General features: G+C 39.1%; 1 protein-coding gene across 2 annotated transcripts in view; it reads right to left on the reverse strand.

The window, feature by feature from the left end:
* Positions 1 to 1,490: 1,490 nt before the first annotated feature.
* LOC106824409 (zinc finger protein 564-like) overlaps positions 1,491 to 24,769 on the reverse strand; it is a 35,752-nt gene continuing 12,473 nt past the window's right edge. For both annotated transcript variants that reach the window (XM_070492115.1, XM_044751841.2), the window contains one exon: positions 1,491 to 24,679. In XM_070492115.1, coding sequence (XP_070348216.1) covers positions 23,356 to 24,672 — 1,317 coding nt within the window. In that variant the 5' untranslated portion in view covers positions 24,673 to 24,679 and the 3' untranslated portion in view covers positions 1,491 to 23,355. The remainder of the gene's footprint in view (positions 24,680 to 24,769) is intronic.

The following is a 24,769-nucleotide window of genomic DNA, read 5'->3' on the forward strand; positions in this document are numbered from 1 at the left end:
ATAAGTAAATTTTTTTAAAAATTTTTTTCAAAGATTTTATTTTTCCTTTTTCTCCCCAAAGCCCCCCAGTACACAGTTGTGTATTTTTAGTTGTGGGCCCCTCTAGTTGTGGCATGTGGGACGCCACCCCAGCATGACCTGATGAGCGGTGCCATGTCCATGCTCAGGATCTAAATGGGCGAAACCCTGGGCCGCCGAATCAGAGCACGTGAACTTAACCACTCGGCCACGGGAACGGCCCCTATAAGTAATAAATTTTGTGACTGTTTCCTTTGGGTGGGTGTACTGAAACTGCATCTTCAATCCAATGACTCATGGTTTTCACTTCTGAGGGAGCTCCCTACCGACCCCACCTGGGTGGCTTCTACCTCTCCATTCAGCAGGTCAGAATCCAGCGTCTCAATGCAACGTATTATACCGTGCATTCCTTTAAAGTGTACAATTCAGGGGTTCAGTACATTCACAGTTGTGTGCAATCATCCCCACAGTCAACTTTTGCACATTTTCATCACCTCAAAAAGTAACTCGTCTACCCTTTAGCTATCACTCCCAATATTCCCATCTTCCTCCTCCAATCCCCAGCCTTAGGGACCTCTGATCTACTTTCTGTCTCTCCAGATTTCCCTATTTGGGCTCTCAAACGAATGGAATCATATATGATCTGTGTGATGATTTCATTCACTCAGCATAATTTTCTCAAGAAACCACCACGCTGTAGCATGTATCAATGCTCCATCCATTTTTATGGCCAAATAATATTTCACTGTATGGATGAAATACACTGTGTTTATCTATTCATCCATTCATGGGCATTTGGTTTATTTCCACCTATGGCTACAATGAATGACATTGCTATAAAATTCACGTACAAATTTTTGTTGGAATATAGGTTTTCATTATTCTTGGACATACACATAGCGGAGGAATGGATGGGTCATATGGTAATTCTAGGTTTAATAATTGAGGAACTGCCAGACTGTTTTCCAAAGTAGCTGCACCACTAGCATAAGAGGGTTCAAATTTCTCGATATATCCTAGAAAAATTTATCTCACTTTTTCATTCTAGCCATCCTAGTGGTTGCAAAGAGGTATCACACTGAAGTTTTCATTTGCGTGTTCTTAATAAGTAGTGATAAGCACCATCTTCTCTTGTGGTTTTGGCCATTTGCACTTCTTCCTGGGAAAAATGTATCTTGATATCCTTTGCCATTTTTAAATTGAGTTATTTAACTTTTTTATAATTAAGTTATAAGAGGTCTTTACATATTTTCGATAAACTTTCTTATCAGATATATGATTTGCATAATTCTCTTTCATCTGTGAGTTGTGTTTCTAAACTATTCTTTACAATTTTTACCTTTTAAATTTTTTATTTGAGCTCATAATAGTTTACATCATTGTGAGATTTCAGTTGTACATATTTCTTGTCTGTCACCACATAAGTGCTCCCCTTCACCCCCTGTGCCACCCCACACCCCCTTTCCCCGGTAACCAGTGAACTGCTTTCTTTGTCCATGTGTTTGTTTATATTCCACATATGAGTGAAATCATCTGGTGTTTGTCTTTCTCACTCTGGTTTACTTCGCTCAGCATAATTCCCTCCAGGTCTTTCCATGTTACTGCAAACGGGATGAATTTGTCCTTTTTTATGGCTGAGTAGTATTCCATTGTGTATATATACCACATCTTTATCCACTCATCGGTAGATGGGCACTTGGATTGTTTGCACGTCTTGGCTATTGTGAATCCTGCTGCAATGAACATGGGGGTATCTTTACAGTTATTAAGGATGAGAATTAAAATAGTCTTTTATATATAAAAAATGTTATGTTTACACTATCCGGTAGTCTTATTTAAGTCTGTGATAACATGTCTAAAAAAAAATGTACATTCCTTAATTAAAAAATACTTTATTGCTAAAAAAAGCTAACAGTCATCTGAACCTTCAGCGAGTCACAACCTTTTTGCTGGTGGAGGGTCTTGTAAAAAATGAAATGCCTGCAAAGTGCAGTAAGGCAAAGTGCAATAAGACAAGGCACGCCTGTGAAGGTGAGTCATGTCCCCTCAGAGGGGAAGGCCAAGTGCAGCTGAGAGGCTGTGGACACAGGACTGGACAGAACAGACTTAGCTGAGTCTGTGCAAGCAGAATGTTTACCAGTTGCTGACTGAATGGAGTCAGTGATTTCCATGATGTTGCAGACTGGGTACAGGGCTGTGTTTGGTGTGATTGCAGCCTCCAAGTTGCAGTAATCCACTGTGAGGTGTCATTCATTCTTTCCAGACTGAAGAACAGGCCAAATTCAGCTGTTCAAGGTAGAAACCCTGGGGATAATCACTTCTTCCTAAGCAGGTTTCTTACAACAGTGTTCAGTCCTTGAAGGCTCAGTTTAATTTGTACCGGGCCATATTATCTAATTTAACAAAAGGGTAAGGACTAAGGAGTCCCATTTGGGGAAGCCAATTTGGAAGGATTGAATAAACTAAGTGAATTTTAATTTATGAATTATTGATTCAGAGCTTTCCTGCTCACTGTGGGATATTTTGGGACAATGGGTCCTGGCTGTGAGGCCTGGCAAAGAGTTCTGATGGTTAAGGCAATTATTATCAATTTGGTCTCTGCACTATACTCAGTAACTTCCCCAAGATCGTGGGTCCTTTGCTTAAATTTACTGAGATCCCAGCAAGGTGTAACTGTAACTTGAGACCCAGCTTTGAGAAATTGCATGAAGGGCCGTGAATTATTGCATCACAGGAGATGGGAACATGAACTCAAAAGCTATGTTTTAGAGGCTCAGAAGGCAAAGAGCACCCTTTTATCTTGGTTGCTGTGTAAATTCTTTTAGTATATTTTGGATTTCCAGTTGGGTCACATTGTGGACCTTCTTTCAGTAGCTTTTTCCTCTTGCTCCCTCTCTGCTGTCCTTCCCTGTCCTGTATTTCAGGTCACTGGATATGCTTTGGGGGATGGGGTGTCCTCTGTATCCTGGTATTTATACATTTTTCTTCCAGAGGGCCTCACGTCAGTGCCATCAGTTAGGAGCCTCCAGCATAACAACCAGTTGGCTCAGAGTTTAAGGACTCCAGTCTTAGATCTGGTTTGACTACTCCCTTGGCTGTGCCACACAGGTGCCGTGGCTGCTATCCCCTATAACCCTGAAGGCCAGGGCCTTTGTTGCAGTAGAGGCAGGGGCAGCAGAGGTACTGAAGGGTCCTGGTGAACCCTCTGCTAGCAGGAGTGTGGACTCCACGCTCCATCTGGAAATGTCTTTATGAATTACTTACACTGGTGTTTTAGTTTCTCTATATTGACAGGAATTGCCACCTGGCATCACTTGCTTTCAGCTTGAAGAACTCCTTCACTCATTCTTGCATGGCAATTGGCTATCAATACAGTCTCAATTTTGTTTATCTGGAAATGTCTTTATTTCACCTTCCTTTTTTACAAGGTAGTTTTGCTGAATATAGGATTCTTGGTTAACAGGTTTGTTCTTTGGGCACTTTGAATATGCTATGCCTTTGCCTTCCGACCTCACTTTTTCTGCTGAGACACCAGCTGTTAATTTTACCGGGAATTCCTTGTAAGAGTTGGGTCATTTTTTCAACTGCTGTGTTTTCCCAGTGTCTGGTTCCCACTTTCCTGTATCTGTGCATTTCTTTTAATTTTGTTGCAAAGACATTGTAAATAATATATGGTAGTAACTCTAGGTACTGGTCTCTCTGCTTCTAGGGGTTTTACTCTAATTGGATTATTTGTTCACTGAATAGCTGGATTTAAGTCTATGTCTTTCATACAGAGGGGAATCTCTGACACGGCTCCTAGAATGGGACATGGCTTTGAGAATGCTTGCTCTCTTGGAACAGTGATATTGGGAGGGCCCTCTTTCTCTTTCATGAACCACAGCCAGTGGGTAAACTCCACTAACTTCTGGCTGATTGCTCTATTGTTTTCACCAACGTCCTGGGGCATAATCTGCTCAATCAATACATTCAATAAAATTCTGGCTTCTTTATAGAAATTTTTTCTGAAGTCACTAGGTGGTATTTGTTCTGAGCCTTGGAAGCCTCCTTTCAGCAGTTTAATTCCCTGGGGTTTTTTTTAAGAGTTGGTCTAGACTCTAAACTGTATCTTCAGTAAATATACCAATCTGCTAATTGCCTTTCCTCACTTTCTTGATAGTGTCCTTTGCCTTGAACTTCTCATGATCTTAGGCCAACCACGTTAACTGTTTGGAAAGTGATTGAGAACATTGTGTTCTGTGGCTCAGCTCACCTCCGTGTTCAGGAAACAACTCTATGACAGGACCCTGGAGCTCTTTTGAGGACAATGGAAAGCCTCTCTCCGAGTGACAATCCCATTTTGGGAGCTGAGGGCTCAGTGCAGTAAAGAGACAGCAGCCAGAGGCGCTCTCAATTGTGTCGACTGGCCTCTCACAAATGACTTACATTACACTCACCTCATGAGACGGAACAAGGGTGATTAGTGCCCAAAGATTGTCAGCTCAATACTCCAAAGGCATCACCTCAGTTCCACGGTAGGGACTGAAACAATGGTCCCCAACTTTTCAAGCACACTCCCCCAGCACTTATTTACCCTCAGCAACAGGTAGCTGGGCACAAGGTTTGAAATGTTGATACCCTGTTTTCTCAGGAAGACAGCCCTGTGAGTGGGGGCTGAGTTGACAAGGTGCCATGTGTTCTAGATTACAGGAGTCTGGAGCAGAGTCTCCACCAATGTGAGCTGAGAGGAGATAGGAAGGCAGTGCTCTTTGTTCCAACACCACAGACTCTCATGTTTCTTTCAAAACTTCAGATTTTCCTGAATAAATGTTCATTTCATCTTTGCTTTTAGGACCATTTCCAGTGCCTTTAAATGTTTATTAATATAATTTTCACCAGTCTTACTGGGAAGTAGGTCAGCAGAGCTCCTCTCACGGCTATGCCACCCTAACACATTTAGAGTGAAGCCCCTTCCTCTCAATACTCACCAGTGTGAAATAGGACGGAGGAAGCTCTAATATCACTTGTCATTGTATATGGGAACAAAACAGAAAATTTATTTCTTATGGTTTGCAAAAAGGCATTGAACACTTCAAAAAACTATTGTTTAGAGAATTACACAAACAAAATGACTTCTCATTTTAAATGAATCATGCATTCAACTTACAAAATATTAAAAATAAAATATGGTCTTAGTGCTCACCAGGGAAACAGAACCAATATGATGTGTGTAGGTAAGTGTGTGTTTATACATATATATCATTTGTTCTTGTCTTTCTTTGTTTTAAAAAAGTGACTCATGTGAACATAAAGACTTGGTTAAATCAAAAATCTGTAGTCTAGATGAGTAAGCTGGGAACCCAGGAGAATTGTAGTTCCAGTACAAATGCAGTTTACTAACAGAATTCCTCCCTGTTCTGGGAAGGGCAGTCTGTGCTCTATTAGGAATTAGAATTGATTGGATGAGGCACATCCCCATGGGGGCTGATTTACTCAAACTCCACCCATTGAAATGTAATCTCTTGAAAGAAATCCCTGCAGAGAAACATCCAGTGGAATGTTTGAACCAGTATCTGGGCACTGTGGTGGAGACGGGTTGACACAGAGCTAGTGGCTTGTAGTTTTCCTATATTCTAGTGTCTGCCTGGCTTTGATATCAGGGAGATGCTGGCCTCTAAAATGAGTTTCGAAGTATCTTCCCCACTTCCAGTTTTGGAAGAGTTTAACAAGGATTGGTGCCAATTCTCTGAACATGGTGGTGTTTGGTAGTGGCATTGGGATTGGCAATGGTTAATTCTTTCTTGGTAGTTTACATGTTTCTAGGAATTTATCCATTACTTTTAGTTATCTGTTTCCATACAAACGTACATAATAGTCCTTTTTTATCCTTCTTAGTCTTAAGGCGCCATTGTAATATGTCCTCCTTGATTTCTGATTTAATGTACTTGAATCTTCTCTCTTCATTGTTAGTCTACCTAAGGGTTTAATTTTATTTTTGTAAAAATTGAAACTGTTTGGGCTTTAACACTTCGTATTCCCTACCATTAGCTAACTTTGGGTTTACTTTGTTGTTCCTTTTCTAGTTCCCTAAGGCATAAATTTAGGTTGTTAACTTGCTATCTTTTTTCTTAATATAGGTATTTTTCACTACAAACTTCCCTTTTACTACTCCTTATGCCTCATCCTACAAGTTTTCTTAAGTTTTTTCTTAAGTTGTCTTTTCATATTTGTTTGTCTCAAGATATTTTTAAAATTTCCTTTATCTTGCTTCAACAGCACCTATAATAAACTCTCCTTTGATTTTGTCTTTGACTTAATGGTTTTTCCAAAAGTGTGTTATTTAATTTCCAGATGTTCTTGAATTTTCACAGTAAGGTTTGAGATAAATAGGCCCTTGGTGTGAGGCATTATGATTTCTTGAATAGGAGTCAGACTGTTTAGTGTTTGCTGCAGCTGGAGGGGTCAGGGGCTTCATGGTCTGCAGTGTCCTTGTACTTATCTCTGAATTTGGATTTCTTTTCTTCCATCTTATAAAAATTCCCTACTGAATACTTGTGCATCAGTCAACAAGTTTCCAGTGGGTTACCTTCTGTTGTATCATTGCCCTTTTGGGGACATGATTGACACCTTACCGAAAATGGGATTGGATTACAAGACTGATGTTGCCATGTGCAGCAAGTGAATAAAAATATATTTGTAACTCACAGGACTTTCTAACAAGAGTAGGGTAAGGATAAGCAGGTTGAGGTGGCTTGTGCAAAGGACAATGGGTAGGCACTTTAAGGAGTGTGGGGTAGAGGCTGCAGGTTTTAATGTCTGGCCCTCCTACCCACTGACATAAAGAAAAGGGGCGTGTGAACCTTCCTAACTTTTTCACCATTGTGGACCAGGCAGGGTGAGCAGGTATCTAAAGCTGACTAACAGGCAAATATCAAAGATGAAGTCAGTGTCTTCAGTCAAGTTCACTTCTGAGGTTTGTTGACTGAATAATGGCACAGCTCCTTTAAGTGAATTTGATTTGAATATCAATTTAAAAGCCATGTGAAAAACACAAGGAATATAACTAAGATGACAAACACAGGTTCAGAGTGAAGGGAGGGAAGATGATACTCCAAGCTAATGGCAAACAAAAGAAAGCAGGTGTTGCCATAATTGTATCAGACAAAGTAGACTTCAAGATAGAACAGGTAATGAGAGACAGTGACAGTATATAATGATAAAAGGGAACTCAACCAAGAAGACATAACACTTATAAATATCTATGAACCCAAAACAGGAACACCAAAGTGCATAAAGCAACTATTAACAAACCTAAAAGGATATATTAACAACAACTCAATAATAGTAGGGGACCTCAACACTTCACTCACATCAATGGATAGATCATCCAGACAAAAAGTCAATAAGGAAACAGAGGAATTTAATGATAAACTAGATCAGATGGACTTAATAGATATATTTAGAGAGAGAAACTCCATCCAAAACCAGCAGAATACACCTTCTCAAGTGTACATGGAACATTCTCAAGGGTAGAGCATATGTTGGGACACAAGGCAAGCCTCTATAAATTTAAGAAGATTGAAATAATAACAAGCAACCTTTCCAACCACAATACTATGAAACTAGAAACCAACTACAATAAAAAGCTGAGAAAGGGACAAAGATGTGGAGACTAAACAAAATGCTACTGAACAACCAATGGATCATTGAAAAAACCTAAGGAGAAATAAGAAAATATCTGGGGACAAATGAAAATGAAAACATACCATATCAACTCATATGGGATGCAGCAAAATATGGTTCTAAGAAGGAAATTCATAGCAATAGAGGCTCACCTTAACAAACAAGAAAAATCCCAAATAAGCCATCTCAAACTACACCTAACAGAATTAGAGAAAGAAGAATAAACAAAGCCCAAATTCAGCAGAAGGAAGGAAATAATAAAAATCAGAGCAGAAATAAATGCAATTGAAACAAAAATAACACTAGAAAGGATCAATGAAACAAAGGGCTGGTTCTTGGAGAAGATAAAATTGAGAAAAGCCTTAGCCAGACTCACAAAGGAAAAAAGAGAGAAAATAAATAAATAAAATTAGAAATGAAAGAGGAGAAATTACAACAATACCACAGAAATACAAAGGATTATATGAGAATACTATGAAAAATATATGCCAACAAATTGGACAATCGAGAAGAAATGGATAATTCTTAGTCTCTTACAACCTCACAAAGCTGAACCATGAATAAATAGATAAATTGAATAGAACAATCACAAGTAAAGAGATTGAAACAGTGATCAAAAACCTCACCACATTAAGAAAATGAGGGATAAAAACCACATGATCATCCCAATAAATGCAGAGAAAGCATTTGACAAGATCAAACATCCATTTATGATAAAAACTCAACAAAATGGGGATATAAGGGAAGAACCTCACCATAATAAAGGCCGTATGTGACAAACCCACAGCCAACACCATACTCACTGGGGAAAAAGTGAAAGCCATCCCTTTGAGAACAGGAACAAGTCAAGGGTGCCCACTCTCATCGCTCTTATTCAACACAGTACTGGAGGTTTTGGCCAGAGAAATTAGGCAAGAAAAAGGAATAAACAGAATCCAAATAGGAAATGAAGAAGTAAAATTCTCGCTGTTTGCAAATGACATGATTTTATATATAGAAAACTCTAAAAGAATCCATCACACAACTATTTTAAATAATCAACAACTACAGCACAGTTGCAGGGTACAAAATCAACTTACAAAAATCAGTTGCATTTCTGTACTCTAATAATGAACTAACAGAAAGAGAACTCAAGAATTCAATCCCATTTACAATCACAACAAAAAGAATAAAATATCTAAGGATAAACTTAACCAAGGAAGTGAAAGACCTATACAATGAAAACTCTAAGACATTACTGAAAGAAATGGAAAGATATTCCATGCACATAGATCAGAAAAATAGACATAGTTAAAATGTTCATACCACCCAAAGCAATCTACAGATTCAGTGCAATCCCAATCAGAATCCCAATGACATTCTTCACAGAAATAGAACAAAGAATTCTAAAATTCATTTGGGGCAACAAAAGACCCAGAATAGCTAAAGCAATCCTGAGAAAAAAGAACAAAGCTGGAGGCATCATAATCCCTGACCTCAAAATGTACTAATATAGTAATCAAAACAGCATGGTACTAGTACAGAAACACGCACAGAGATCAATGGAACAGAATTGAGAGCCCAGAAATAAAAGACACATCTACAGACAGCTAATCCTTGACAAAGGTACTAAGAACATACAATGGAGAAAGGAAAGTCTCTTCAATAAATAGTGTTGGGAAAACTGGACAGTCACATGCAAAAGAATGCAAGTAGACCACTATCTTTCACCATACACAAAAGAAACTCAAAATGGATCAAAGATTTGAAGGTAAGACCTGAAATCATAAAATTTCTAGAAGAAAATGTAGGTAGTACACTCTTTAACATCAGTCTTAAAAGGATCTTTTTGAATAACATGTCTTCCTGGACAAGAGAAACAAAAGAAAAAATAAACAAGTGGGACTTCATCAGACTAAAGAGCTTCTGCAAGGCAAAGGAAAGCAGAAACAAAATGAAAAGACAACCCATCAAGTGGGCAAAAATATTTGCTAATTATATATCTGACAAGGGGTTAATCTCCATCATATATAAAGAACTCACACAAGTGCACTCCAAAAATAACCCAACCTGATCAAAAAATGGGCAAAGGATCTGAACAGACATTTCTCCTAAGAAGATATATAGATGGCCAACATGCACATGAAAAGATGCTCGACATCACTAATCATAAGGGAAATGCAAATCAAAACTACACTAAGATATCACCTTACACCTGTTAGAATGGCTGTAATCACCAAGACAAAAAATAACAAATGTTGGAGAGGGTGTGTAGAGAAGGGAACCCTCACACACTGCTGGTGGGAATGCAAACTGGTGCAGTCACTATGGAAAACAGTATGGAGAGTCCTCAAAAAATTAAAAACAGAAATATCATACGACCCAGATATCCCACTACTGGGTATTTATCCAAAGAACTTGAAATAAACAATTCAAAGTGACTTATGCACCCCTATGTTCGTTGCAGCATTACTCACAATAGCCAAGATGAGGCAGTAACCCAAGAGTTCATCAACTGAGAACTGGATAAAGAAGATGTGGCATACATATACAACGGAATCCTACTCACCGTAAAAAAAAAGACAAACTGTCCCATTCGCAACAATATGGATGCACCTTGAGGATATTATGTTAAGCGAAATTAGCCAGACAGAGAAACCATATGATTTCACTCATATGTGGAAGACAAACAGATGGACAAAGAGAACAGTTCAGTGGTTACCAGGGGTAAGGGGATTGGGTGGTGGGCACAAAAGGTGAAGGGGAACAAATATATGGTGACAGGCGAATAATAATGTACAAGTGAGTTTTCACAATGTTGTAAACTATTATGACCTCAGAAAAAAAATATCTATTGGGGCCGGCCCCGTGGCCAAGTGGTTAACTTCGTGCGCTCTGCTTCAGCAGCCCAGGATTTCGCTGGTTCGGATCCTACGCGCAGACATGGCACCGCTCCTCAGGCCACGTTGAGGCGGCGTCCCACATGCCACAACTGGAAGGACCCACAACTAAAATATACAACTATGTACTGGGGGGATCTGGGGAGAAAAAGCAGGGAAAAAACCCAGAAGATGGGCAACAGTTCTTAGCTCAAGTGCCAATAAAAAAAAAAAACAACAACACCGAAAAACCATATTTTTCCAAAACAATAAAAAAATTTAGTGGGAAAAAATAGTCCAAACTCATGTAGTCATCAGCTACCATGGCTGCCATGGAGTTTTCCATTAGGGAAAATATCTCAAGCATTAGCTGTCTGCTATTACTATTTTGAGTGTTTTGGATATTTCCTGACTGGCATTAATAATGTGCTTGTTGAATAACATTATGTGTGCCAAGGTCAAGACGAATGACTCCTATGACAATGAGCACATGTATGCATATGGCAGGAAAGCAGTGCATTTGTGTTGACTGGGCTAGAAGAGTTTGGAAGGAGCATGACCAAAATGATATATTGACACACCCAGTACACAGACCAAAGGTGATGGAGGAGGAAGACCCAGGAGTGGGATGTAAGAGTGGTGGCCAGGATGCACAACTATAATAAACCAAAGACCTGCAGGAGTGCCCATTCTGACAGGAATGTCTGGTATAGAAAGGCTCTACTTAGAGGTGCCAGTGAGCCTGATGATCAGGACAAAGTACTAGGCCCCAAAGACTGGGCATGAATCTAACTGATGACTCAAACAGCAGGAAGGCCTATTAAGAGGAAAGCAAGGCTTGTCTCAGTGAGCCATTGGTCAGCCTATGAGGGGGTAGCCCAGGGTTGTCAGAGAGGTACAAGGTCCACCAAAAACCTTTTTCAAGAGCCCAGTGTTTTGTATTTTGATTTATCAATAATTTCTAGAGTGTTTTCGCAAGTCCTTCCCTTTTGGTTTCAGGAGGTGATGTTTGATAGTATGACTAACATTTCTATATAAGTTTCTGCCATGGTCTGAGCATAGCAAGTGCCCCAGCAGAGGGGGTGAGGGGCCCTACAATGTCTACTTGCCATCAGATGTAGGGACCCCTTCCTTGGCTTTGAAGGTATGGCCTTCAATTATATTACCAGTGACTTGTTTTTTCACATTGGCTGCTTTGGTCTGTCACTAAGGTATCCACAGCAGGGGAGGGAATTCTCTTCAATTTTGCCTAAACCTCTAGGTTAGAGGCCTCCAAATGGTTTTGTATCATGTTGGATCAAACAGCCAAGGTTACTAACATCAGATCTGAGGTCTCAGAAATTTGGGTCATTTTATCACCCTGTGCAATGACATGAGCCTCTGCAGATTGATGTTTAATATATGCAGAGAAAGAGTGAGCTGATCTGTACGTGGCTAATTGTGAGGCAAGATATTCCCAGAGTCCTTAGGGATTCCCTAGGGGCGACCTTTGATAAGGAGTTGTTAGTGATGGGATGAGACAGCTGGATCATAGGCAATGGCCAAAGGGTCTGTAAAAATGTGCAGGTGAGTTCAATTCTTGGCCATGGGATTTTCACTGCTAGCATGACTGTCTGGAGTTTGACTAATTGTTCTCGCACTTGGGTCCAATCTTTGATTAAAGATGGCCTATTTGATCTGGAAAAGAATGCAGCATCTCTGCAGTGGACTCCATTAGGAGTGGTGGCAGCACACTGTCTATAAAGTATATGAACAACCTGGTTACATAAGTGCTGCCAAGTGACTCCCCAAGTAGCCATTGTGCCTGAAAAGGAAATGACCTCTTCCACATGGATTATATCAACCAGAGAAGAAGAGAACACACTTCCTACTGTAAAGTAGGATATGCCAGAAGTGCCATTTTGGGCTCTATCTTGTAAGTACCCATATTGTTTTAGTGAAAAGGCTTCTGATTAGCAAGCATGAGGGGCCTGCATTCATGACCCAAGGCAAAATGGGAAACTGCGTGTGGAAGACCATCAACTCAGGCCCTGAGAGGGCCTCCACTTACAAAAAGATTTTGTCGGTTACCAGGAGTGCTGTCTCTAATTGTGTGTACTTCCGCACAAGAGTAATTTCAGCACAAGAATGCCTGGGGCAACTTATGTTCACTGTGAGAGATTTAGAGACTCTTGGACGCATAATGGGAGGCTGCTAAAGCCTTTATGGTAAAGGGGTGTGTGAAGGGAGAAGCTAACGGAGGGACGGCTATTTCAAAAAATCCTAGAGCCACGTTTCCAATTCAAAGTCAGTCAATTCCTCAGTGCTGTATGAATAAGTAAGCCAGCAGATCTGATATATATGTGATGTGTGTGGTCACTGAGGCTGACAGAATGTGCCCACGACATGGGCTCTACCACTGCTTCTTTCAACCTCTCAGCTCACAGCCCCTGGGTGTTGCCTCAAAGAAATTTCAGACTGGGACACGTGTGGATTTCTAAAGTTGTTTCCAAGTAAGCAGGTGCAAAGTAGTCAAGATTTGGGACATGAAGAGCTGGAAGTTGTCTGTGGGTGGCAATGAAAAGAAATGGTGCTGATACACACGAATGAGGATGTCCCCAGGCAGATCCTGCTTGGGATGTATTTTTATGTTTTAAAACCACAATGTTTCTAAAGATCTGTCCAGAGAACCTGATTTTAACTCAAAGACAGATTCTAGGAGCCCTTTCACTTCACTCCTGTTATGAGTATGAGATGAGGGTCAACCCTAGAGAGTGTTTTTTCAATTAAGACAAGGTTGCGAGAAAGCCTTGTTTAGGACTGTGTCCTTCTTGCCCAGTCCTCCAGTTCTGTCGAGAAGGATCCCACAATGGTGGAAAGAAGAGTTAAACAAATAAAAATCAAGGTTCAACAAAGATTAACATTCTCCTAGCATAGGAAAGCAATTATATTATTCATTTCCTAATAAGAGAACACATACAAACATATATAAAATATTTCAAGTGCACTCATGAGTTTTCTCAAATGTACAGAAATACCACCATCAAAAGATGAAAAGCACACTATCACTCCAAAAGATCATTCCTATGGTGCCCATTTGAACGAAACCCCTCCAAAACATAAGTTAACATTAAAAAAACATGGAGGGGCCAGCCCCATGGCCGAGTGGTTAAGCTCACTCACTCTGCTTCGGTGGCCGAGGGTTTCGCCAGTTTGCATCCTGGGCACGGACATGGCACCACTCAACAAGCCACACTGAGGCAGCATCCCACATGCCACAACTAGAAGGACCCACCACTAAAAATACACAACTATGTACCAGGGGGCTTTGGGGAGAAAGAGGAAAAATAAAATCTTTTAGAAAAAAAAAAAGGAAAACCTTCCATTTTCTTTACTCTTTTGAATCTCAGAGCTGCTACTGCTGTTTCCCACGTTTTCACACCATGTGCTGGACATCTAAGCATATGGAAATGAAACGCATGAAGAGCTAAATGGGTGACGGGTCTTTACAGATCTTTGACAAAAGAGACTTCAGCCACTCCTGTGATGAAAAGACACCAAAAACTTCCCATTTGTCCTCATATACTCAATTAAGATATTACTCAAAACGATACCATCTCTCACAGCTCACCTCAATTATTCCTTGGCTGGTTGCCTCTAAACACTCAGAGCTCTTTGTGGTGTTTCCACGAGGAGATCACAGCGGACTCAGAGAGATGTCACTCTACTCAGAATACACTCAGGATGAGCTAGAACAGTGCAGATGAAGGCAACTGTCTCTCTAAGTGGCAGGAACTCCATGGTTTACCGGGGTGTATGTTGCACACTCCAGTCTGTAGAGCAGCAAAATGAAAATGCCAAATACGCTAACATGTTAAATATTTAATGGTAATATAAAAACCCTCTCAAATGACATTAAAAACAAAAGACAATACAAACATCTGTGGCTTAGATCAATAGGAAATCTCAAGTCCCAGATAATAACAATGGCATCCTCGCTCACTCCTACCCTCATAGAAAAGATACATACAAACCTCAGCCACCCTATTAGCTCACACTGCATTTTACTTTTCTTTAAAACTCTTATTTCCATCTTATAAAACAAAGCTTTACTCTTCATTAATCATCTCGCTTTTCCCACAAACATATAAGCACCAGGACTGCAAGAACTTGTTTGTTTCATGATGCTATAACCAAATCCTACCTGCCTTATTTCTGCTAAATCAGGTACATGGTCTCTACAGTGCATGACACATGAGAGATGCTGAAACATTATCATCAAGAGCACAGTCTCTGAGAAACAAAGGCTTGATTGGCACAGTGATCCTGTCTCTCTCCCTTGTTAGGTTTGTACTGTCTCACATTTTACCTAAATTTAAAGGCTTCAATTGAGTCATATAGGATATTAGAAATATTGTACAGTATACTAAGAAGTGAACTTACATCTTTTACTTAAGGTACTTCACGGTAAACAGTATCTGATACACTGTACTAAATATTTCAGTGTTTTGTTAATAAACAGGAAAGGCAAAAGCTGTTCCAGAGGACCAGGAGCTGGCCTGCATTCACTGCAAGGCCAAGTCTTCTCCTGCTGAAGAGAAAAATGTCACACACTTCCTTCATCAAAACTGCACAGGTACCAAGACAAATCTAAGAGTATTATATAACCATACCAATAAAAATGGTAAAAGATAAAATCCCAAATCATAAAAATGGCTGTTTGCCTTCTTCTAACTAAAAATGACTTTCTGGAACTTCGTGTAAATTCACTTTAGCTCCAATATGTTATTTTTGGTTTCTTCAACAAACACAGGCCAAAATCTTCTAAGCAGTCCTTTTGGGCACCCTGTGACTGCTGCACCTCACAGTCCTCCAGGGTCTGTGGTCGCTCTGATTAGAATCCATTATACCTCTCTCTCTCTGACTCCAGGCGCAGTCCTGCAGGTAGCTGACAAGAGGGCACTGAGAAAACCATGTTTTTAAGTTTTGGGTTAACAATGAATGAGAAATTAGTTTCATGACAAGAAATGTAACTATAAAATAATAAAAAGCACAGTTTCTTAAAGAAAAATACTTGCATTTCTATGTACATAATAAAATTGACTCATAATGCATACTAATTAAATGAAGAAAATTGCAATGTATATCTGAAAATCTGTAATTAATATGGATTTTAATATACTATCTGAGGAAGTGAAAAGAAAAATATTTATTAGCATATGATGGATTAGAACAGTTGATAAAATATGTCAATGAAACAGCTACAGGAACATTCATTTCAGAAGGAAATGCACCATAGTTTTAATCACATGGAGGCTAACATTATTGAAAACATATTGAGGGAATATACTCAGCTACAAGTAACAGGAAACACACACAGTCTTCCCGACATGAGAAAGGTGATTGATCTCATGAGGAAGAACTGGGTCAAGGCAGCAAGTGCACAATGCAGCAGAGAAACAAACTCCCATGTCCTTCTTTTTATGCCCCACTGCAGACGTCATGGTGAAACAAGAAAACATGCTCATTAGCACTATTAACAGCATAAGGTGTATCCCATACATATTAAATATTATACAGATATCATCTAGAGAAGAGGAGAATCAGAGAATGATCCCAAGCACAAATGTCTGTATTAGTTTCCAGGTGGGCACAAGAGGCTTTACAGAAAAATCCTCGCTCTAATGGATCTTTGATGTGAAAACTGTGATAATATCAGTGGAAACCTAAATCTCTAAGAAAACGGAACTCAAACCATTGTAGGTGGTGTTCAAGATACTCTTGACTAGAAAGACAAAGAATCCAGAAAATAGGCCGAAAGATGGTGTCCTCATAGCTCCTAGGTAACTTTTTCTCTCCCTGTATAGTGGCTCCAAAAAGCCTTGTTTGCTTCCGCCTTCCTTCCAAATGTCATGCAAGTGAGGCTATTGATGAATTTCAACATGGAACCATAAAGGGGATAGATTCTTCAAGATCTAGTTCTTAATATTACCCTCACAGACATAAGACAATACAGGGGTGAAATGTCCAGCTCTAGATTTTGCTGCCCTGCCAGAGGCCTCTAATTAATTCACAGTTTATTCACCAAACACCAGTCAGGAGGAAGGACAAAGATCAAAGGCCAAAATAAGAAAACATTAATTCATAAGAATATGCTTTTTGATAAACTTGCAATATATAAAAGTTTATTTCAACTGTTTAATAGTATGGAAAATAGAAACAGGCTCCTATACGCACCACCACCAAAAAAGAGCTTTCGCTAAGAAAGGTACAATATTGACAACGGATTAGGCATACACAGGAACTGTTAACACATGACCAGTAAGAAAATCACAACAGAAGATAGGAGGGGGCAGAGCAAAATGGTGGGGTGAGTTGACCCGGGATTCTCTCCCCTCCAAAATACAACCAAACATTGGAAGAACTGAATTTCAGAGAATAAACATAATGCCAGCTCGTTAGAGACCTACAATACCAAGAAGCCGGAGATCATAAACCTTGCTTACACCCTTGGAGGCGCTGGAACGGTAGGAGAGAACATCACTCCCTCCCCTAGAGTCTGCAATCGCTGCGGCGCGGGTTGGGAAGGAGCAGGGGAGGGGCCGCGTGACCGGGGGATCATCCAGGACTCCTGCCGCTGATTCAGTGGAGACCCGCTGACAGGGGGAAAGCTTCCGTCCACGGGGACCCCATAAATCAAGGGCCTTGGGAGACCAGAGAACAGAACTGATCTGAACACAGACCGACACATGTGAGTAACAGCCCCTCCCCCGCCCCGGCAAAGCCACTAGGTGCAGCCAACTTGCCCCAAGGCGGAGAGCTCATAACACGCGGCTCTTGACCCCCATCTAGTGGCGACAGGCTGCAACTGCAACTGAATTCTACCACCAGCAAAAAAACCGCTCCTCTACCATCCAGCAATTTATAAAAGCCCCAGACCAGAAGGAAAACAATAAAAACATAGAATTAAGTCATGAGAACTTGGAATTAGGTAAACTAAGTGATAATGAGTTCAGAGCAGCTATAATCAAAAAACTCAATGAGGTAGAGAGAAAGAGAAACAAGCCAAGTTCTGGAATTACTTCACAAAAGAGATTGAAATCATAAGAATCAAACAGAATTACTTGAGATGAAAAATAAAGATAAATATTTTTCATATTTATCAGATAAAACAGAATACGGATTCCCTGAATGCCCGTGTAGACAACATAGAGGAGGAAATTACCATAATCGAAGACAGACAGGCTGAATGGCGCCAGAGGAAGAAAGAGAACTAAGAATTAAAAAAAATGAGGATAATCTCCGAGAGATAATGGATTCAATGAGGAGTAAGAACATAAGGATCATAGGAATTCCCGAGAATATGGAAAAGGAAAATGGAGCAGAAAGTGTGCTTAACAAAATTATTGAAGAGAACTTCCCAAATCTAGGGATCGGCGGAGAAATGTGTGTAGAAGAGGGTTTTAGATCTCCTAGATTTGTCAATGTAAAAAGAGCCACCCCACAGCACATAGTAGTAAAGTTGGCAAAAAGGAAAGATAAGGAAAGAATACTCAGGGAAGTAAGAAAAAAAAAGAGAATAACCTATAAAGGAGCCCCTATCAGACTGTCAGCGGATTTCTCTACAGAAACCCTACAAGCCTTGAGAGAATGGAATGACATATTCAAAGCTTTAAAGGATAAAAACCTTCAGCCAAGAATACTCTATCCAGCAAGAATTTCCTTCAGATATGAGGGAGAAATTAAATCTTTTCCAGACAAACAAAAGTTAAGGGAATTTGTAACTAAAAGCCCTCCACTACAAGAAATCCTCAAGAAGGCTCTCATACCTGAAAAAAGAAAAAAGGGAGAAAGGGGACACAATCCACAGACTACGGAGACCGATGGATAGAACCAGAACAGGATAGCAAATATTCAATTATAGCATTAGGGTAAAGTTAAGGAAACTACCAAAACAAGGACGATCTTAGCACTCTAACTACAAATTCATAACACGAGTTGGAATAAGAAATGAAAATAATTATTTAGGAGGGGAAGAGCAAAGGGTCTAAATCAGTATTGGTCAAGTAGGTAAGAGACCACCAGAGAATAGACTATATTATACACGAGATTCTAAATACAAACTTCAGGGTAGACACTAAAATAAAGTACAGAACAGAGTCACAAATCATAAATAAGGAAAAATCTAAGAAACTCAGCATAAGAAATTGCAGTATTAAATGGGTAGTGTAAGGCAAACAGGAAAAGAAACGCAGGAAAACAACATAATGAGAGACAGATTAACAGCACTAAGTCCACATGCATCAATAATCACTCTCAATGTGAACAGACTGAACTCTCCAATAAAAAGACACAGAGTGGCAAAATGGATTAAAGAACAAGATCCAACAATTTGTTGCCTCCAGGAAACACACCTCAACCCCAAGGACAAACACAGACTCAGGGTGAAGGGGTGGAGGACAATACTTCAAGCAAATAGCAAGGAAAAAAAGGCAGGTGTTGCAATTCTCATATCAGACCAAGTGGATTTCAAAATAAGACAGGTAAAGAGAGACACAGAGGGACAATATATAATGATCAAAGGGACACTTCATCAAGAATAAATAACGCTTATAAATATCTATGCACCCAACACAGGAGCACCAAGATTCATGAAGCAACTATTAACAGACCTGAAGGAAGATGTTAAAAACAACACAATAATAGTAGGGGACCTCAACACCCCACTCACATCAATGGACAGATCATCCAGACAGAAAATCAACAAGGAAATAGTGGAGCTAAATAAAACACTAAAACAATTGGACTTAATAGACATATATAGATCACTTCACCCTGAAAGAGCTGAATACACATTCTTCTCAAGTGCACATGGAACATTCTCTAGTATCAACCATATGTTGGGAAACAAGGCAAGCCTCTATAAATTTAAAAAAGATTGAAATAATAACAAGCATCTTCTCAGATAACTCTATAAGGCTAGATATTAATTACAAGAAAAAAGCTGAGAAAGGCACAAAGATGTGGAGACTAAACAACACACTACTGAACAAGCAATGGATCATTGAAGAAATTAAAGAAGAAATAAAAAAACACCTGGAAACAAATGAAAACGATAGCATGCCATACTAACTCATATGGGATACAGCAAAAGCTGTATTAAGAGGAAAATTCATTGCAATACAGGCACATCTTAACAAACAAGAAAAATCCCAAATAAGCAACCTTAAAGCACACCTAACTGAACTAGAGAAAAAAGAACAAATGAAGCCCAAAGTCAGCAGAAGGAGAGAAATAATAAAAATCAGAGCAGAAATAAATACTATTGAAACGAGAAAGGCAGTAGAAAGGATCAATGAGTCAAAGAGCTGGTTTTTGGGAAGATAAATAAAATTGACAAACCACTAGCCAGACTTACAAAGAAAAAAAGGGAGAAAGCTCAAATAAACAAAATCAGAAATGAGCGAGGAGAAATAACAACAGACTCTGCAGAAATACAACGGATTATAAGAGAATACTACAAAAAACTATATGCCAACAGAATGGATAACCTAGAGAAAATGGATAAATTCTTGGACTCCTACAATCTCCCAAAGCTCACTCAAGAAGAGGCAGACAATTTGAACAGACCAATCACAAGGAAAGAGATTGAAACAGCAATCAAAAACATCCCAAAGAATAAAACCCCAGGACCAGATGGCTTTCTGGGGGAATTCTACCAAACTTTCACAGAGGAGTTAATACCTATCCTTTTCAAGCTATTCCAAAAAATTAGGGAAGATGGAACACTTCCTAACACATTCTATGAGGCCAACATCACGCTGACACCAAAACCTGACAAGGACACCACGAAAAAAGAGAACTACAGGCCAATATCACTCATGAACATAGATGCAAAACTTCTAAACAAAATTTTGGCAACCAGAATTCAGCAATTCATCAAAAGGATCATACATCATGATCAGGTGGGATTCATACCAGGGACACAGGGGTGCTTCAACATCCGCAAATCAATCGTGATACACCACATCAACAAACTGAGGAATAAAAACCACATGATCATCTCAATAGATGCAGAGAAAGCATTTGACAAGATCCAACAGCCATTTATGATGAAAACTCTGAACAAAATGGGCATAGAAGGAAACTACCTCAACATAATAAAGGCCATATACGACAAACCCATAGCCAACATCATACTCAATGGGCAAACACTGAACGCCATCCCCCTGAAAACAGGAACAAGACAAGGATGCCCTCTATCACCACTCTTATTTAACATGGTACTGGAGGTCCTGGCCAGATCAATCAGGCAAGAAAAAGGAATAAAAAGAATCCAAATAGGGAGGGAAAAAGTGAAACTCTCGCTGGTTGCAGACAACATGATCTTATATACAGAAAACCCCAAAGAAGCCATTGGAAAACTGTTAGAAGTAATTAACAACTACAGCAAAGTTGCAGGGTATAAAATCAATTTGCATAAATCGGTAGCATTTCTATACTCCAGTAATGAACCAACAGAAAAAGAACTCAAGAATACAATACCATTCACAATCGCAACAAAAAGAATAATATACCTTGGGGTAAATTTAACTAAGGAAGTGAAGGACCTACATATTGAAAATTACAAGGCCTTTCTGAGAGAATTGGATGACGACACAAGGCAATGGAAAGACATTCCATGTACATTGATTGGAAGAATAAACATAGTTAACATGTCCGTTCTACCTAAAGCAATCTACAGATTCAATGCCATCCCAATCAGAATCCCAATGACATTCTTTACAGAATTAGAACAAAGAATCCTAAAATTCATATGGGGCAACAAAAGACCCCGAATTGCTAAAGCAATCCTGAGAAAAAAGAACAAAACGGGAGGCATCACAATCCCTGACTTTAAAACATACAAAGCTACAGTGATCAAAACAGCATGGTACTGGTACAAAAACAGGTGCACAGATCAATGGAACAGAATTGAAAGCCCAGGAATAAAACCACACGTCTATGGACAGCTTATCTTTGACAAAGGAGCTGAGGGCATACAATGGAGAAAAGAAAGTCTTTTCAACAAATGGTGCTGGGAAAACTGGAAAGCCACATGTAAAAGAATGAAAATTGACCATTCTTTTTCACCATTCACCAAAATAAGCTAAGAATGGATCAAAGACCTAAAGGTGAGACCTGAAACCATAAGGCTTCTGGAAGAAAACGTAGGCAGTACACTTTTTGACGTCAGTATTAAAAGGATCTTTTCGGACACCATGCCTTCTCAGAGAAGGGAAACAATAGAAAGAATAAACAAATGGGACTTCATCAGATTAAATAGCTTCTTCAAGGCAAATGAAAACAGGATTGAAACAAAAAAACAACCCACTAACTGGGAAGAAATATTTGCAAGGCATATATCTGACAAAGGCTTAATATCCATAATATATAAAGAACTCTCACAACTCAACCACAAAACATCAAAGAACCCAATCAAAAAATGGGCTGGAGACATGAACAGACATTTCTCCAAAGAAGATATACTGATGGCCAATAGGCACATGAAAAGATGCTCATGATCGCTGATCATCACGGAAATGCAAATCAAAACTACACTAAGATATCACCTTACACCCGTTAGAATGACAAAAATATCTAAAACTAATAGCAACAAACGTTGGAGAGGTTGCGGAGAAAAAGGAACCCTCATACACTGCTGGTGGGAATGCAAACTGGTGCAGCCACTATGGAAAGTATGGCGATTCCTCAAAAAACTAAAAATAGAACTACCATACGATCCAGCCATCCCACTACTGGGTATTTATCCAAAGAGCCTGAAGTTAGCAATCCCAAAAGTCCTATGCACCCCAATGTTTATTGCAGCACTGTTTACAATAGCCAAGACATGGAAGAAACCTAAGTGTCCTGCAACAAACGAATGGATAAAAAAGATGTGGTACATACATACAATGGAATACTACTCAGCTGCAAAACAGAACAAAATCATTCCATTTGCAATAACATGGATGGACCTTGAGAGAATTATTTAAGTGAAATAAGCCAGCGAGAGGAGGATAATCTGTGTATGACTCCACTCATATCAGGAATTTAAAATTATGGACTAAGAACAGTTTAGTGGATACCAGGGGAAAGGTGGGGTGGGGGGGTGGGCAAAAAGGGTGAAGTGGTGCATCTACAACATGACTGACAAACATTACTGTACAACTGAAATTTCACAAGATTGTAACCTATCAATAACTCAATTAAAAAAAAATACTGTTAAGAGAATGAAAAGATGAGCCAAAAATTAAGAGGAAATATATTTACAAAACACATATAATAAAGGAATTGTATTCATAAAAAAAAATCACAACAAATACGTCATTTTTCAATGGCCCCTTAACTCAGGACAATTAAAACATTATTAAAAAATTAAAAAGAAAATATTTTAAATGATGTGAGGGAAAAGCACTGCCTCTTATTCTTACATAGTACTGATGAAGGATGACTTACAGAATGACCTCACCTCAATATTCAGTTTTGAAAGTAATTAATAGAAATCCACAATCCAATGTTGAACTTTAAGACCCATGATAAATGCAGTACAGTTAAAATTTTTATAACTCTTTCATATTGAAATTTTTCTAGAGCATTATATAAAATTTAATTTCCATCAAGCTTTCTCATATTACTTATATTTATATTTCTTATTGGTGGAGTTTCACATAGAAGGATATGGGCCAATTGAAGTCCTTCCCATGCTGTTTACATTCAAGAGGTTTTTATTAAGTGAGTCCTTTCACGCCTTCAGGAAGAACTGGAATGACAAACGGCTTTCCCACATTCGTTATATTTACACACTTTTTCCTCTAGTGTGCATTCTTATGTATCCTTTAAAATTTTCATCAGGAATAAAGGATTTCCCACCTTCCTTGCATTCATACAGTTTCTCTCCAGTGTGACATTTTCCATGTTTTCGTAGTGATCTGAGATAAGCGAATGCTTTCTCACATTCCTTACATTCATAGGGTTTCTCTCCAGTATGAATTCTTTCATATATTCGAAGAGAACTGGAAGAAGTAAATGCTTTAGTGCATTCTTTTACATTCATAAGGTTTCTCTCCAGTGTGACTTCTTTCATGTACTCAAAGAGAACTGGAAGAAGTGAATGCTTTACCACATTTTTTACATTCGTAGGGTTTCTCTCCAGTATGACTTCTTCCATGTCTTTGAAGAGAAGTGGAAAAAGTAATTGCTTTAGTGCATTTTTTACATTCATAGGGTTTCTCTCAGTATGAGTTCTTTCATGTACATGAACATGACTGGAAAACCTGAACGCCTTACCACATATTTTACATTCATACGGTCTCTCTCCAGTATGAATTCTTTCATGTCCTCGAAGAGAACTAACAGAAATGAATGCTTTTCTGCATTTTTCACATTGATAAGGTTTCTCTCTACTATGAGTTCTTTCATGTTTTTGAAGAAAACTGGGAAAAGTGAAGGCTTTCCCACATTCCTCACATTTATAAGGTCCATCCCCAGTGTGAAAGATCATGTGTGATCGAAGGCTTGAGGGATTCATATATGCTTTCCCACAATCCTTACATTCATAGGGTTTCTCTCCAGTGTGAATCCTTTCATGTATTTGAAATGAACTGGGAGAAATGAATACTTTCTCACATTCCTTACACTTATAAGGTCCATCTCCAGTGTGAAAGATCATGAGTGACCAAAGTCTTGAGGGACTTACAAAGGCTTTCCCACATTCCTTGCATTCGTACGGTTTCTCTCCAGTATGATTTCTTTCATGGACTTGAAGAGACCTGGAAGAAATGAATGTTTTACTGCATTTTTTACATTCATAGGGTTTCTCTCCAGTATGAGTTCTTTCATGTATTTGAAGAAAACTGGGAAAAGTAAAGGCTTTCCCACATTCTTTATGTTTATATGGCTTCTCTTCATATTTTTGATAGTCATATGGTTTGTGCTCAGTGTGACATCTAACATGCCTAGTAAGGGATGAATGATGCATGAAGATTCTTCCACATGCACTGCGTTCCCATGGTTTAGCTCCTGTAGGTTTCTTGTTCAGACTGAGATTTGGAATAAGGCTGAAGTTTTCTCCACATTGACTACCCTCTTCACTTTCACAGAGTCTCATTATCATAAGATTTCTGTAAAAAAAGAGAAGCAAATTATTAATGATTTCTTTATTGATGATTTTATTTGTTATATCTTAAGACTTACAGGAAAAGTTTAGGTTT

This window comes from Equus asinus, chromosome 20 (genome assembly GCF_041296235.1).
Source record: "Equus asinus isolate D_3611 breed Donkey chromosome 20, EquAss-T2T_v2, whole genome shotgun sequence".
Taxonomy (NCBI): Eukaryota; Metazoa; Chordata; class Mammalia; order Perissodactyla; family Equidae; genus Equus; species Equus asinus.